This window comes from Equus asinus, chromosome 22 (assembly GCF_041296235.1).
Source record: "Equus asinus isolate D_3611 breed Donkey chromosome 22, EquAss-T2T_v2, whole genome shotgun sequence".
Lineage (NCBI taxonomy): Eukaryota > Metazoa > Chordata > Mammalia > Perissodactyla > Equidae > Equus > Equus asinus.
In genome coordinates this window covers 64,430,021-64,445,522 of record NC_091811.1, presented here as the reverse complement: position 1 = coordinate 64,445,522, position 15,502 = coordinate 64,430,021, and the positions used below count along the sequence as shown (strand labels likewise).

The following is a 15,502-nucleotide window of genomic DNA, read 5'->3' as shown; positions in this document are numbered from 1 at the left end:
TGACCGATATCCACACAAGAACGCCAGCTAGGAGCCATCACTAACCCCACACGCATCAGCTCTCATCATGAGTTGTCTGCTTACAGCTAGTCAGTTGTGGTTCCCCAAGCCTCACTGGGCCAATTATACTACTTTTGTAATTAAGTAACTTAACTATCACACAAACTAAGGAAATGAGCATGATGAGAGTTCCTGTTTTTGTAAAAATTAGGTTGAATGCTTTAGAAAGACTTCATAGAAAGTCACATGGCAAGGGGGAAAAACCTTGCACGCAAGTGCTGTGTGTTAAGTAACCAGAAGACCTGGAGAGGTGGGGACAAAGAACTAAAAAGTCTAGGAATCTGCACGCATTGCTTCTCAATCCACTACAGAGACCCACAGTGGAAACTGCAGAAGATGGATCACAGGTGTGATGGACATAAGAATGACGCATTAAGTGCTAGTGGCACACATACAAAGACCTTGGCCCAAGATCAGAAGATTGGTAACTGAATGCTTATATACTTTACATTAAAATAAAAAATTAAGATACATATAATTTATGATTACCTCCTTTACCAACTTTTCAGAAAACCAACTATCACTCCTCATAAGAAGATAAGGAAGTTTTTACAGTACCAAATTCCAGCTGGGATCTGCTGCCAGGTACACAGTATAAGGCAAAGGACAGCTTTACTGAAAAGTCAATCCTGGAATGGCCAAATTATTAGTTTATTATTTTTCTCATTTCTACACTGAATGGTTTTCCAAAACACAAGTCATAAAATGTTTTTATGAAAACATTTTCCAAATATAGGTAAATTTAGCAGTCCTGTCAAGTTCACAGAAATTTAAATTCTTCTAAGAGTCATGCAAATTTTGGTTTAATTACCTGTATGTCCTCTGGGCTAGAGCTTCTGCACACGCCTGCCAGGCATCTGGGGAAATCTTTAACTGCTCAAAATAGGCCAGGGCCTGTAAGATTGCAAAGCAGAAAATGCATTTGGAACAGTCAATCTCAATGCCCTGCTCATACAAAACAGAATGTTCTGGGAATAGCAAATCAGTGGATCTAAAGAAAAGCATCTAAAACAGTATAGTCAGTCTTCTGAATATGTGCAACTTAGTGATCATTCCCAGATAAAACGTTAAGTAAAAAGCAAATTCCATCAGTTAGATACTCAAACCTGTTTCCTCACAGCAAAGTAGACAACACAAAAATGCCCTGCAGAGTTCACTGGGTTATTAAGAGGATCAAGAGAGAAAACATACAAGTTCTTTGTCAAGCGCTATACTACTGAGGTCTATGCAATTATAAAATGGTATATAAAGAGTATTTTCCTTATTTAATAGCAAATATGCTATTAAAGGGAAGAAGGACCTGGCTACCCACTTGCAAAAACATTGGTCATGAAAAAACCCTATGAAGAGCAGTGGAGCACTGTCTGATAGAGCGTGGCAGGTGAGAGGGTGGCACACAGACAGACCAGGCAGGGGTCCGCTCTGCTGTCCCCAGGGTCACCAGGAGTCAGAATCCACTCGTCGGCACCACCACCAACATGCTACTAAAGAGGTGATTGTGAAAGACAAAACAGACTCTGTACATCATTTGATCTACTGTTACACAGAAGAGTATTTCAATTCTTCAACTATATCATGTAAGTTCCCTAAAAAATGAGATAAAAAATGGAGTACAACTGCATGATACGAATTTTGGGTACCAAATAATTGAAAAGGTCAGAGCCTTAGGAAATGCGTTTCTCATCCCTCTGTCCATGAATTCAGGGCCTGGTTACAAGAGGAATATGCTCTAGATGGATGCGGCCCCAAGGCCCCTGCTCTCTACCACACTGTTGGGAAAGCGGGAGATGTTCTGCCACTCTTCTATCAGCATGTTGCAACTGGCATCAACGACACATGCAAGTTTCACATCCAACACAGACACACAGTAATCTCAACAACCTGTGGAAAGTATCTCAAACAGTCAAGAAAATTACACATAAACTAGAAACCCTGCTAGATGATTTTACAAACCTTGAAACAAAGTTGAAGGAATATTAAGCATGAGAGGAACCTAATTTCAATTAGTCAATATTTTTAAAGCTGTGGTTTGTGCCCTATTAGTGATGAAATCAATTTTATCAGTCTTGATCAGCAATTTAAGACATGAAAATGAATAGAGACTATCAGACTACACTGCACTTAGTAAGAATAACTATAACTTTGTGTAACTTGTTTCAGTTATATATATATATACGTACGTACACACACACACTGGTTCAAGATGTAAAATTATTTTTTCCAAAGGTTAAAAAAAAGAAGCAAAAAAGCCACCACATTTAGGTGATAGTTTCCTGCATGGTGTAATTGTATGAATGAGAGAATGGGTCTCCACACGTGGTCTCAATGGCTGCTCCCACTACAAGAGAAGCAGGTAAATGAAGGTGCGGAGATGATGACCAGATACTATCTTAAGTGTAAATAAAGGCCATCTTTAGAAATTAAGAATATAGGAATGCAACAGTGGCAAAATAATCTAGTTCAGTTGTTATCTAACAATATTCCATGAAACCTAGGGCTTCCTATAGCACAGGGGCAGGCAGTGTCAAGGCGGAAGTCAATCAAGTACGCTGCACTACCACCTAATATTTCACTTACCAAAAAAGGGGACGGGACTCAGCTGCTGGAATTGTCACTCACATACCATCTTCTTTAAATAATAGCAAGTTTTAAGCCAAAGACAGATATCCTATTTTTAAAAAAGTAAAAATAACTTGCAAGTTTCCAACTAAAGTCTTTGCACTCTGAATCCATGTGGTACTAGCATTTTAAAAAAATTTGTTGTAATGATGAACAAGTCACAGCTTTGATCACCTAGTTCTTCTACGTCATACGTTCTTTCTAAAGCTGCACTGTCTGTAAGTGGGAAGAGAATCCGTTCAGCTACTTTTACTGCTCAGTAGAAAACAGAGAACCACAGACAGACAACTGAGAATTGGGGTCAGTGGACAGTCCTTTATCTTACCACGAAACTGGATTATGCTCTCACGACTCCTGAACTCCAACACCAGGACTATCACAATTCACTTTCCTTAAGATTCCTTCTTTTTCATCCTAATTAACTGTTACTCAGGTTGGCTTAACAGGCTATCAAATTAAGCCGGGACCAGTGTGCCTAACATATGCATGTGACTGACAGAACCGATTTTTTGGATGAAAAGCTTCACATCTGTATTCAAATCATTAACAACGTGTCGGTTTTACTTTTCTGAAAAAGACATTCGTGCACATTTAAAAAATCTGTCAGATGGTGGAATTTAACAAAAAACAAACGATTTCAAAAAAGAAACATAAAAAGTAACAGCAAAGTCTATCTAGTAACTAAACCAAGAGCCAAGAGGCATTTAGTTACAGTAACCATGCAACACCAAGCCAGACCAAGGGGAAGACCTGTGATGCTTCAACTGTGACTAAGGGTTTGACGGCAGGTCGCTTCAACTCCTAGGAAAGGAAACCTCCGACTGCACACAGAAGGCTGCACTTGTAACGTCTTTGATGCCCTAACTAGTCTGATAGGTATGTTGTAATTAGCCAGATATTAAAATCTCAATTCCTGTTATTTCCCTCTATCTGGAGGTCTGGTTACTTATTTAACAGCAGAGGCATGTATGTGGTTCTATGTTAGAAATTATTTGAGATTTTTTTACTACTTAAAAAAAATAAATTCCTGCTTAAATGCAGAACAAAAACTGCTATAATACTGAGATTGTTAACCTCGTTTAGCTCGTTTATAAAACATATCCTTTGCTATGAAGAAGAAAAAAGAGAAAATGCCTCTCCTTCCACTTACCCTATACTTCAAACCACCCACACATCTTTAAAAAATCTAATTATAGGCTTCTTCTGTAGATGCTTCTTTTATCTTTCAGCAACAGACCTGATTCCAGGTGAAGGCTACATTATGTTCAATTGTTTATTCACCCAAATATCCCAGCGCCTCATAATGGATTCCTTATCATGTGATCATTTTACATAAGCGAAGGCATGGCATATCATAACTGCTTATTCACTTCTGCCCGGACTAAATAACAAGGATGTTAAATATCACTAACACAGGGTTAAACAACTTGATTAGACCAAACTAAGCAGTGAAGAAACAAAATACGCATGTCTGCTACTATGAAAAGTCCGTCGAACAATCCTTTGCACTACAACTTTTAAATTATTAGAAATAAAGACTATGGGGTGGCCCCATGGCCGAGTGGTTGAGTTCTCTCGCTCTGCTTCAGCACCGCCCAGGGTTTCACCAGTTAGGGTCCTGGGCACGGACATGGCACCACTCATCAGGCCATGCTGAGGCGGCGTCCCACATGCCACAGCTAGGACTCACAACTATGTACCGGGGGATTTGGGAGAAAAAGGAAAAATAAAATCTTTAAAAAAGAAAGAAAGAATGACTGATGTGACAAAAAGACCTACCTGGAATCACATGAGATTTTAATACTTTCGTTGAGCCAACTAAACAGAAAATAAATCACAACTCTCACTGTTTCTGTATTCAGAATATATTCAAATATCTCAAATTTGTCTCTATTTGTTTCTACTCAAATTAAGCCTGTATCAGCAGAGGCATTTTTTAATTCAAGTCCTCTAATGCAAATCTCTGGCAACATGCTTTAACAAATGATGAAGGCAACTGAACTCACCCTTTGTCTGAAGTCGGAGTCGGCATTTGGGTTTAGCCCTAGGAGAGCCTGTTCATCCATCCTTGCTGCCGTCCGTGGAGTCTGCTGACTACGACAGGCACCCTCGGATCCCACAGAGGGCTCCACAAACATCTGCACACACAGTCCAAGAAAACAATACTTGATAAACAAAACAGATGCTTGTCCAGAACAGCAAAACAAGTGGATACCATTATGCAAAGAAGTTTAAGCATTAAAAGAACTTCTTTTGAAACTATCCAAGTTACAACGAAAGGAGCCTAAGTCCCAGAAGAATGGGCCTGCTAAACACACCACAGATGTGCAATTTCTAAAACCCTAAAGGATGCCATCTCGGTTCTCAATTTTTCTTATTCTTCAAGATCATCAATAAGCTATAGAAAGTAATTATTTTCTGCTTTAAACAGAAGTATCTAATTTATGCAGTTGTTACTATCTCTAGTACTTAAAAGGGCAATTGTGCAACTATATTAAGTAAAAAAATGGCAAATCCAGATCTTATTATGCTAATTATAAATTTGCCTACTTCCATTTATCAATATCGCAAACCTTTTTGTGAAAAGTTAGAATGGCTAAGTGGTAACCTCAGAGTTCAATATCCTTACTGGGGTGTTTCCTATGAAAGAGGAAGGAGTGGGAGAGTGAAAAATCAGTCATTTAGCTTTTGAACAATGGGCAACCTCCGCCTTTTACAGATCTCTGCTCTTGCCAGCCAGTCTACAAAGGTATCTCAAAAAACGTTTTTTAACAGTAGCTATAAAGATTGACAACTTAATACTGACTATTCTTATCTAGAATACCTTTTTTTTTTTCCCCTGAGGAAGACTGGCCTTGAGCTAATATCTGTGTCAATCTTCCTCTGTTTTGTATGTGGGTTGCCACCACAGCATGGCCACTGACAAGTGGTGTAGGTCCATGCCCAGGAACTGAACCCAGGCCACCAAAGCAGAGGGCACCGAACTTAACCACTAGGCCATGGGGCCAGCCCCTGGAATACCTTTTTAGTCTCTGGAAGTAATGTACTTTTTCAGAATATAAGGTTTAACATTCTCCAATGAGAACATGATAAGCCCCAAAAGGCAATTTGGTTTTTGATAGAATGTATATTTATGTGAAGAACAAACAAATTCTAAATGATGTATAAATCAGTTATCCTCTCAAGACCTACGAGGTCGGAGACCAGGCCTTACTACTCCCATTAAAAGGTTGTGGGGCTTTTTTTGGTTTAATTATCAGAACCAAAGAGAAGATCAGAGCCTAAAGAGGCCAAGAGACTAATGGGGGGCTTTGGAACGGTGAGGGCAGCATCTGACCCAGGTCTGAGGACCCCTGCTACAATGTGCTTTTCTTCTTCCTCTAGGCCTGCAGGAATCAAATGATCAGGCAGGTTATGTGCTGCAAGCCTTGGGGAACAAGGCTTGGTCCCTTCTCTTCCGTTCCTATCACGCTTGCAGACCACAGCAAGGCAGTGTAGCTCCCCGCTGCCCCCAGGATTAAAACCCAAACACTTCTGAATGACTCCTCACTATGCTGCACCCCAACCCAGCAAAGCCAGTGGCATTCTGTCTTTCATCTCTGCACACCCTGCTCTTTCCTGGTTACAGGGTTAACCCCTGCTTGTCCTTCAGAATTCAGCTCAGAGGTCATCTCTTTCAAGAACACTTCTTTGACCCCCTATTGTCCCACTCTCCCAAAGGGGATTAGATGCCCCATGTCAGTGCTGATACGCTGTCACTGCTGCTTACTAGTTTTCTCTCATCAACCTTCAAGGGCGAGGACTGTCTTGAATATTCGTCACTATGTCCCTAAGACATAGTAGAACATAGGGCTTGGATTTGGAAAGACCTGAATTTGTATTGCAATCTTTTCAAACTGGGGCCAGATGGACAACTACGAAACCTGGGAAAGAGAGCCCTCTCTGTGAGATGGAAAAAAAGAGCATGTGTATCCTAAGTTGCAAAGACTTCAATGAGATAAAGTATGCCGGGCACACAGTGGGCCGTCAACAGGTTATTTCTAATTCAGAGCTAGGCACAGGCAGAATGGGAACTACTTGGAGCATTCTAGATTATCACATCATGCTAGGAAATCGGCATTTTGAACAGATGGGGAAACAAAAAAAGGCAGTAGTTTTCTTCCACCACCCTCAGCCAAAAATGACAAGAAAATGATGACGATTTCTCTGAAAAACGCACTCAGAGAAAAGGCAATCTGAGTTTCTATGAATCCCAGATTGAGCAGTCTTATAAAAGATTCCTTGAATTTGGCATGGCGTTACGGAAAACTTCTTAAGCTTGGTCAAGCCACTTTGATTATATTAAGGGAAACAGCAAGTAGTCCTAAGAAAAAATATGGCAACTAAAACAACCTAAGGAAACGAAGAGTTGTCAGTACAGAAAGAATCTCCCACAGAGAAGGCGCCTGGATAATAATCAACACGCAATGGAACAAGGTAAGTTACCTACGTGCGCGCAAACAACTGAAAAGTTACAACCTGTGCGAAAAGGTGAGACTCTTCCCAGGAAAAGGTCTGGCACAAAAACATAATGTTCTAATACGGCACAGCCACGCAGGCAGAGCATTTGCTACAATTTGACAAACACCTCAATTGCGCATCCAGCAACTGTTCTGGGGGAAGGTAGGTGAGCAACATACTTAAAATATTAAGCTCTAACTTTTCCTGGTGAGCCATTAAATCAAGAAACAAACAATTTGGGAAAATTCCCCCACCCCTACTGAAGACTGTTCAAAGATCAGGATTGAATCTCCCCAACCTTTGAACACCACGCTGACAAGTCGCTTTAATATAATGTAACTTTCTCCAGTAACAACTCATCAACACTTTCAAGATGTACTCTTTTTTTTTTTTCTGGTTACAGGGAAACATCACGCTTCTCCACTCCCGCAGAACTGTGAGGAAAGGCAGAGATGAAATGGCGTGGCTGTGCTGGCAAATTACTACACAGAAATAATACTTTTCTTTTTTCTGGTCCCGGGGCGGGGGGGGGGGGGGTGAATCAAGTTTGCGGTCTCTGCGTTGAAACTGGTGGCACACGCTACAACTACTACCAACGGGCTTGGCGACGCCGACCCTCCCCTGCGGCCTTGGCCCCTTCCTCCCCCGGATCCCTCCCCTACAAGAAGCCTCGTGGCAACCCGGGTGATGAAATACCCGGCAACCGGCGGCCACGCACTCGGGGCGCGCGCGGCGGCGGAGGCGCGGCCCAGCTCCCCCCTCCCACCCCGCCCCGGTCCGGTCCCCCCAGCCTCGGGCGCACCGCACGGAGGCCCCGGCCCGCACCCCTCCCGGCGTCCGGCCAGCTCCCCGCAGCCTCGCGCGGACTGCCCCGCGGCCGAGCCCCGCCGCCCCCGACCCCGCGTCACCTTCCCTATCACTCCATCCCGCCTCCCCGCCTGCACTCCCGAGGGCCGGGCAGCCGAGCGCAGCGGCGCCGCACGCAGGGAGCGGGGAGAGCGGCCCTGTCCTTGTCGCCGTCGTCCTCCGCCGCGGCCGCAGCGCTAACGCCGAGAGGGAGCTGGCCGGGGCCGCGCGCCGCCCTCCGCTCCGCGTCCCCTGGCGCCTTCTCCTGCGTGGCGCCGGGCCGGCACGCTAGCAAGCAGGCGGGCGGGGTCGGCGCCCCAGGAAGGGAAAGAGCGCGAGGGCCGGCTACCGCCGCCGCCGCCACCGCCGCTGAGTCAGCGCAAAGCGCGCTCCCCGCGTCGGCGCCGCGCGGGCCAGCGCCAGCGGCCTCATGCACAGTGGGGACGGCGGCCCGCGGGCCCGGCCCGGGCGCCTACAACTCCCAGCATGCAACATGAGGGCGGTGCTTCCGGGCAGGCGGGCGCGCACGCGCTTGAGGGAGGAGGGGGGGTTGTGCGGAGGTCGCCGGGGCCCGTGGTGCATGCCGGGATCGGGCGGCAGCGGGGGTGGTCGTTGGGTTAGAATCAGTCCCCGGCTGCTGAGGCGCTTGTCCGGTCCTCATGGGCTTGGAGCCGCCGCTCGGGTTCGCTCAGCATGTTCCCCAAAGGCTTTTTCAGGTAGTTGGGAGATTAGAGTACCGAACTCCCGAGACCCGGATGACGTGGTCCAGACCACGTGTGATCACTTGTTCAGTTGCTCGTCTGTGGTTCCTCGTGTTCCGAATCCAAGAGCTTGAGGATCCCCGGGGAGCGCTGAAAACTTTTAAATTTCACTTTAAACGTGCTAATATTTTGTCATTCATGAAAAAAGGAGCATTCTTAGGGAGTCCTACTTGTAGGTTCCTTCTGGGGTAGTGTTACTTCGTTTGTTCATCCACCGATTTATTAATGCTTCATAGAGGCAGGATTGGCCGGAGGTGCGTGGTTTTGAATGCCAAGGCCCCTGCTCGCTGGCTGTTGACCTCGGTTTCAGGCACGTTGCATGATCTATCTGCGCTCATCTGTAAAATGAGAGTAATAATAGTACTGACCTCAGAGGGTTGGGAGGATTGAGTTAATACATGTGTTCGGCACACAGCAAGTGCTTAATATTTAGGTTTCATTGTTGGTCCTTCGGTGTGTGCTGAATACAGGCTGGGTTGCAGTCACTGAGACTACAGTGAAGAGCAAACGAAACCTGGGAGGGGGAGATGGGAAGAGAAGTAGAGTAAAATTAATGTAACCATTCAAGAGTTACATTTATTGAGTGACCCGCCATGTGCAGGGCATTTCATATGCAGTATAAGATATCTTGAATCACGTTTACATCACATTTGTAATTTACTTGTTTAAACTGTCAGGCTAGGCTTCCTGTCCCGTGTATCTCAGTGTAGCCCCACAGTCTAGCACAGGGGCCAGCCTGCACTTAGAAGTCAATAAGTGGATAATTGTCTGGATTCTTATATTAGCTGTGTCCTGTGTGGGTTACTGTGGAGGCCCAATACTAATCCTGGTCTGAGTGGCTCCAAAGGCTGTAATATATTTCTTATATTCCACTGCATTATCCTAAAAAACATCCAAATACAGTCTATTGTAGTATCTTTATTTACCTCTTTCAATTGTAAATTCTTTTTGTGGCTACTTCACATGTTAAATGTCATATGACACATTTACAGTGCTTACCTACTTTCTACAGCTTATCTATAGTTTATCTAGTAACATTGGCCCTTTACGGTAGTTCAGATACCTAGGACTGTAAAAATCTCTTTCAATTTTGTAAATTCATTTTGGGACAAATAAGGAAGCAGTTGGTGGAATCCAACTGAAGAGGACCTGAAAGGATATTAAATTTGACCATTCCGTGTTCTGGCTACCCCATCCATGAAGGGACGGGCAGTTTCTCGTCTCATACCAATATAAAATACCAGTTATCAAAATGTTGACAACACCGTTATTGTTTTATTTTATTTTTTGGTGAGGAAGATTGGCCCTGAGTTAAAATCTGTTTTCCTCCTCTTTTTGCTTGAGGAAGATTATTGCTGAGCTAACATCTGTGCCAAACTTCCTCTATTTTGTATGTGGGACACGGCCACAGCATGGCTTGATGAGTGGTGCCAGGTCTGTGCCCAGGATTCACCTGGGCCACCAACGTGGATCATGCAAGCTTAACCACTATGCCACTGGGCTGGCCCCAACACTGTCATTATTTTAACTTAAAGCATGTATGCTTGCATATGGCAGTACATTTATTTATATATTGCTAACATTTTTGAGCATTTACTATGTGACGGAAACAGTTCTAAGTGTTCATAAATTAATCCTCACAACAACTTGTGAGGTAGGTACTGTCATTATCCCCACTTTATAGATGAGGAAACTGAAGTGCGTAGAAGTAGGGAGCAGAGCTGGGATTCAAACCCACCTAGTCTGAGTCATAGTCCAACCCACAGACTCTAGTCTCTGCTCCTAATCCCTGTTTCTCAAATCATGGTCCATTCAGGATGATGACATTTAGAACTCTGGTACTGAGTCAGCTCTTCTTCTTGTGTATATGCTGAGGCTGCTTTCTTACAGTAGAAATTGTTCCTGCCACATATCTCCCTTGTCTTTCAATTGCCAGAGTACTTGAAAGAATTGAGATAGGTAATATTTATATATTTCATTATGGTTTACAATATGCCTTCATCTGTCTTCTCTGATTTGTTCCTCTTAACCTTGTAGGGATGGAGCAGGTATCATCCTCATTTTTAATTTACGGATAAGGACACGAGGGTGGATCTACGTTGAGTCACGTATCCCAGTCACATAGCTAGTAAATGGCAGGCTGGAACCCTAGCCTCTTCATTCTCGATTTTTCATCTTCAGTACACAGTATTTGTTGCCTACACTTACTCTTCCATTCTCTCACTTCTTGTAATGTTTTCTACTCCCAAATCACTCTACTAAAACTCCTACAAATTATCCAACCCTGAGACCATTTTTAGTAATTTATTTATTTCAGCTTCTCTATTGACCATTTCCTTCCTCCTTGAAGTTCTCTCTTTTCTTGACTTCTGACCCTAGGTTATCCTCAAGCTCCTTTTACTCTCTGTCGTTTCCTCTTGGTCTTCTTCCCTCCACTCCTCCTTTGGCTCTCTCAACATGTCTTCCCCAAGGCCGCCTTCTGAGCCACCTGGTTTTCTGCACCTGCTCTCTCAGTAACGATCGACTTCTACAGCTTCAACACTCAATTTTATGAAGATGACCCCCCATTCTCTATCTCTGGTTCTAATATTCTGTACTCCCAGCTTGTGTTCCCAGACGCTACACGCCTCACCAGCACTTCCGCTCTAACATATCCAAAACCAGACATGATCTTCCCCCCCAAAATACATCTCCCTCCTATGTGGCTGCTTCTGCCGCTGCATGGGACCCCTCGACATAACTCGGTGCTCTCGGGTCACCTTTATCTCCTTCATGGTCGGCATCCCAGTTTAGTGTCAGCATAGTGCTGTCACCTCTGTCCTGTCTGTTCCTTCCCCTACTTCCTCCACCTTAGACTAGACCCTCAAAGCTGCTCTCCTGGACTGGACGAAGCAGCTTCATTGAAGGAAATTTATCCATTACTTGAAAGTTATCTGCTAGTGGAGAGATTGCAGGTAATTTTTGTTTTCTTCCTTGTACCTTTTTGGATTTAAAATAAAAATTCTCCACAGTGACCATGTAGCACTTTTGAAATCAGAAAAAAAATAGCTTTAAAGAAACTGACTATAATAAAAGGAAAAAAGAAATACTTTCATTGTCTTTTTTTTTTTTTGAGGAAGAGTGGCCCTGAGCTAACATCTGTGCCCATCTTCCTCCATTTTATATGTGGGACGCCTGCCACAGCATGGCTTGATAAGCGGTGCCTAGGTTGGTGCCTGGGATCCAAACTGGCAAACCCCAGGCCGCTCAAGCAGAGTGTGTGAACTTAACCATTGTACCACTGGGCCAGCTCCAGTTTCATTCACTCTTTGACCAGGTATTGAATACTGTCTCCCTCCTGAAGCCTTCCCAGATTTCCTAAACCAAGCTTGTTTGATCATTTCTTTGATGTTACTTTTTTTTTTAACCTCTCTTATGTCATTAATATATTTTAATATGTTTCATTTTGTATTAAATTTGTGAATTTAATTTCTGTGCAGTTGTCTTAATTTGTGTGTGACTGTTGTATTAGACAGTCAATTCTTGAAGACTGAAAATAAGTCTTATCCTGATTCTGTTTATGGATAATAATTTCTCAGTAAATGTTTGTGAAATGTATTTAATTGAATCAAAAAAGTATAGTTATGAGCTGATGACCACTGAGTCTGTCAAATTCTCTTCGTATGCTTCATCTCAATGCTCATTAAGCCTACTGCCATTGTCACCAAAAACTCTTTCATGATGGGCTTCTTGGCAGAGAAAGAAGCTGGAAAATAGGTCAGGTCCTCTGTCTTTACTGGTCCTCGTCCAACCATTGGTTTCTCGTAGAGGAAGTGGGTGTGAAGCAGGAAGCCGGAGGCAGAATGGAGCATTGGAGCATTATTCAGTAAAAGAAAACAATTTTTTTTTTAATCCAAAGTATTTTCATGGTCCCTTAGACTCTATTACAATGATCTCTCTCCTCCATGTGTCAGCCGATTGCTAACTGTTGTAGATATTTATGTGATTGGTATCCACTAATACTAAAAGATTCCTAAATCAGACATCTTTAAAAATTCAGGTTCTGTTTTCCTGTCACAGATTTCAAGTTTCTTTCTATGCATACTGTCTGTCTTCAGTTTCAATTTGGGAGATGGGAACAGTTAGAACCCCTAGACTGATTGAAGGGTACTTCTAGTTTGAAATCCTCACAAGGTTCTTATGACCTATGGCCCACTAATTACTTCTCCACCAAAAAACACAAGGAAAAAAGGAAAAACGCTATTCTCTTGTGTGTGTATGTAGATTATATTTTTGTCTGGAGCCTTAATCTAAAGTTAAAAATGTTAGACTAGCATCCAACGAAGAAGAATTTGACATTACTTTGTATACGGCAAACTGGATGACCATATATGTACCAGGAATCACAAACTTGTTCAATTTACTTTTAAAACAATTATTTGGTGTTTACTCTGTTCCCAGTACCTGTTCTCAGTACTTCAGAAACATTGTAAATCCTAATAACCCTATGTGGTTGGTACTATTACCCCATTTCACAGATGGGGAAACTGACGCACTGAGAGAGGAAGTAACTTGCACGAGGTCATTCAGCTACTGACTGGGAGAGCTGGAATTTGAACCCAGGTCATCTGGCTCTACAGCCTTAAGCTTATAACTACTGTCCTTTCAGACTATAGTCATGCACCACATAATGACATTTCGGTCAATGATGGACCAGTGATGGATACGACAGTGGTCTCATAAGATTGGTGCCATACAGCGTAGGTGTGTCGTAGGCTATTCTACCTAGGTTTGTGTAAGTACACGCTATGATGCTTGCCCAACGACAAAATCCCTAACGACACATTTCACGGACCGTAGCCTCCTGTTGCTAAGGGACACGTGACTGCAATTGAAATGGCTGTCTCTGGACCTAAGGCTACTTTGTTCTTCTGGTGAAAATTCTTCTGGTCAAGGAGAGTGACTTTGGGGAGTAGTTCCGGGTAAGTAATGTTCCATTCCTTTGGATAGTTTTATCAAGAAACATCTATTACGTGCTTGATGGCATAGTTTATGTGCCAAATGCTTCTTGAGTTTGGATGGACATAGAAGATAAGGAGTAAGTGCCTATCTCGGTGTATTTATGTTAGATATCCACATATCTTACCAAAAGATAAGGGAATATGAATACTTTATGTGTCTGGTGCTTTTGGAATTCATAATTCATTGCCTTTGATCCTCACACCAACTCTTTGGTTGGCAGGGCAAACAGTAGTAGTTTCATTTTACAGATGAGGAAACTGAGGCTTGAAAACGTTGTGACTTTCCAAAAATCTCAGAACGTGAGCATTACTGTTAGCACTCTAACCCGCTTCTCCTGACTCCAAATCCAGTGACCTTTCTCCCCCATCAACCCCTTGCCTGCAGTCTGAATCTCGTTACCTTGGCAACAGTGTAGAACAGCTGAGTGCCTGGAAACCATGATGACTGCCTTCTCTGTGTGTGCCACAGAGTTAGGTTTAACTGAGGTCACCTTAACCACCGATCCCTTTGTCAAATTCCCTTCTTCATGTGCTCATCCTAACGTTTGGTCAGCCTAGTGCCCTTGTCACCAAAAGCTCATTTACGAAAGGCTTCTGGGCAGATAGATCAGGTGTGCCGCCATTTCTGGTCCAGTTCCGGTCATCCTGTCTTTCTTTGTCCTGAGAAGTGGGTATGGAGCAGGAAGCCTGAGGGTCACCGAAGAGCAGCCTGGAGTGAGGCCTTTTCCCCTACGTGGGCCTCACCGTCCACCTCTGACTTAGCCGGTTGCCTCTCAGCGGCTCTTGTGAGCTGTCGCTGTTTGGCAAAGGTGAGGGGCCTTTGTGTTCTGATGGTTTGAGGCAACACACTCTGTTTAGAGTGGTTTAGATAGGGAACAGCCTTTATTTTAGAGGAAATAGCGAAGTCTCTGGGGCTCATTTTTCATCCAGTTATGAAGTGTCAGATGTAGGATAAGAGTCGGAGAAAACTTTAAACGCTAGGTCATTTAAGAGAGTGTCAGCAGGTGGCACTTCTCTCCTTACTCACCAAGTACAACCTCTCCGAGAAAAGAAATACTGTTCCTCTTTCTTTGTTGCTACTGTTCTAGTTTCTCAGGTTTGTTTAGCCAGAGTCTAACATTTCTCCTCAGTTCCTTTTTGTAGCAATTTAGACTACAATATCTGCTTGTGCGTTTTAACTTATTTATACCCTGTTTCCACAAAGGATCTGAAATTACTTACAACATACAGTATACAATAGTAAAATGTGAGGAAAAGGAGAATATAAATTGCAATAAGGAATATTAATAATTAATGTTAATATAAAATAATATGTAATTTGATTCTGGGTTTCAGAATTAACAACCATCACCTATATATATATATACATGGTTTTCATTACCAGGTCTTTGGGTGAATGGGGAGGGAGAGAGAATGACTTTTCTTGGACCTGGAATTTAAACGAAAGTTCTCATCTAGGGTTATCGGAGGCAAGTTTCTGTTGTGTCCTGATCTCCCTAACCTCGTTTATAGGAAGTTATTCCTGGTCTGTAAAAACTAAGCGGTACTTTTACCACCCTGCAGCCTCGAGAGCGCACAGTCAGCATCCTTCACCCACATGCTTCAGTTTTTCAAGACGCAGGCCTCGCCCACTCCTCCATCCTACACAGACGGAGCTCCGACTGTCCCCAAGGCCTCTTCCCGGGCAGCGGGCACACAGCCACCAGGCAGGCTTGA

General features: G+C 43.4%; 1 protein-coding gene and 1 long non-coding RNA gene across 5 annotated transcripts in view; one reads left to right on the top strand and one right to left on the bottom strand.

The window, feature by feature from the left end:
• The window catches only part of XPOT (exportin for tRNA), a 36,260-nt gene extending 27,747 nt beyond the window's left edge, over window positions 1-8,513 (bottom strand). The window contains exons 1-4 of one of the 4 annotated variants that reach the window (XM_044755755.2): window positions 8,088-8,501; window positions 7,478-7,613; window positions 4,686-4,817; window positions 872-954 (exon numbers count right to left, since the gene is read on the bottom strand). In XM_044755755.2, coding sequence (XP_044611690.1) covers window positions 872-954; window positions 4,686-4,817 — 215 coding nt within the window. In that variant the 5' untranslated portion in view covers window positions 7,478-7,613; window positions 8,088-8,501. Of the gene's footprint in view, window positions 1-871; window positions 955-4,685; window positions 4,818-7,477; window positions 7,614-8,087 lie in introns of all 4 variants that reach the window. The other 3 variants (XM_070494910.1, XM_044755754.2, XM_044755756.2) reach the window with 3 other exon arrangements.
• Window positions 8,514-8,627: 114 nt separating this feature from the next.
• Window positions 8,628-15,485, top strand: LOC139041626 (uncharacterized). Its single transcript, XR_011497111.1, has 3 exons — window positions 8,628-8,741; window positions 13,626-13,747; window positions 15,350-15,485. It is a non-coding gene; the product is annotated as an uncharacterized lncRNA (long non-coding RNA).
• Window positions 15,486-15,502: the final 17 nt, after the last annotated feature.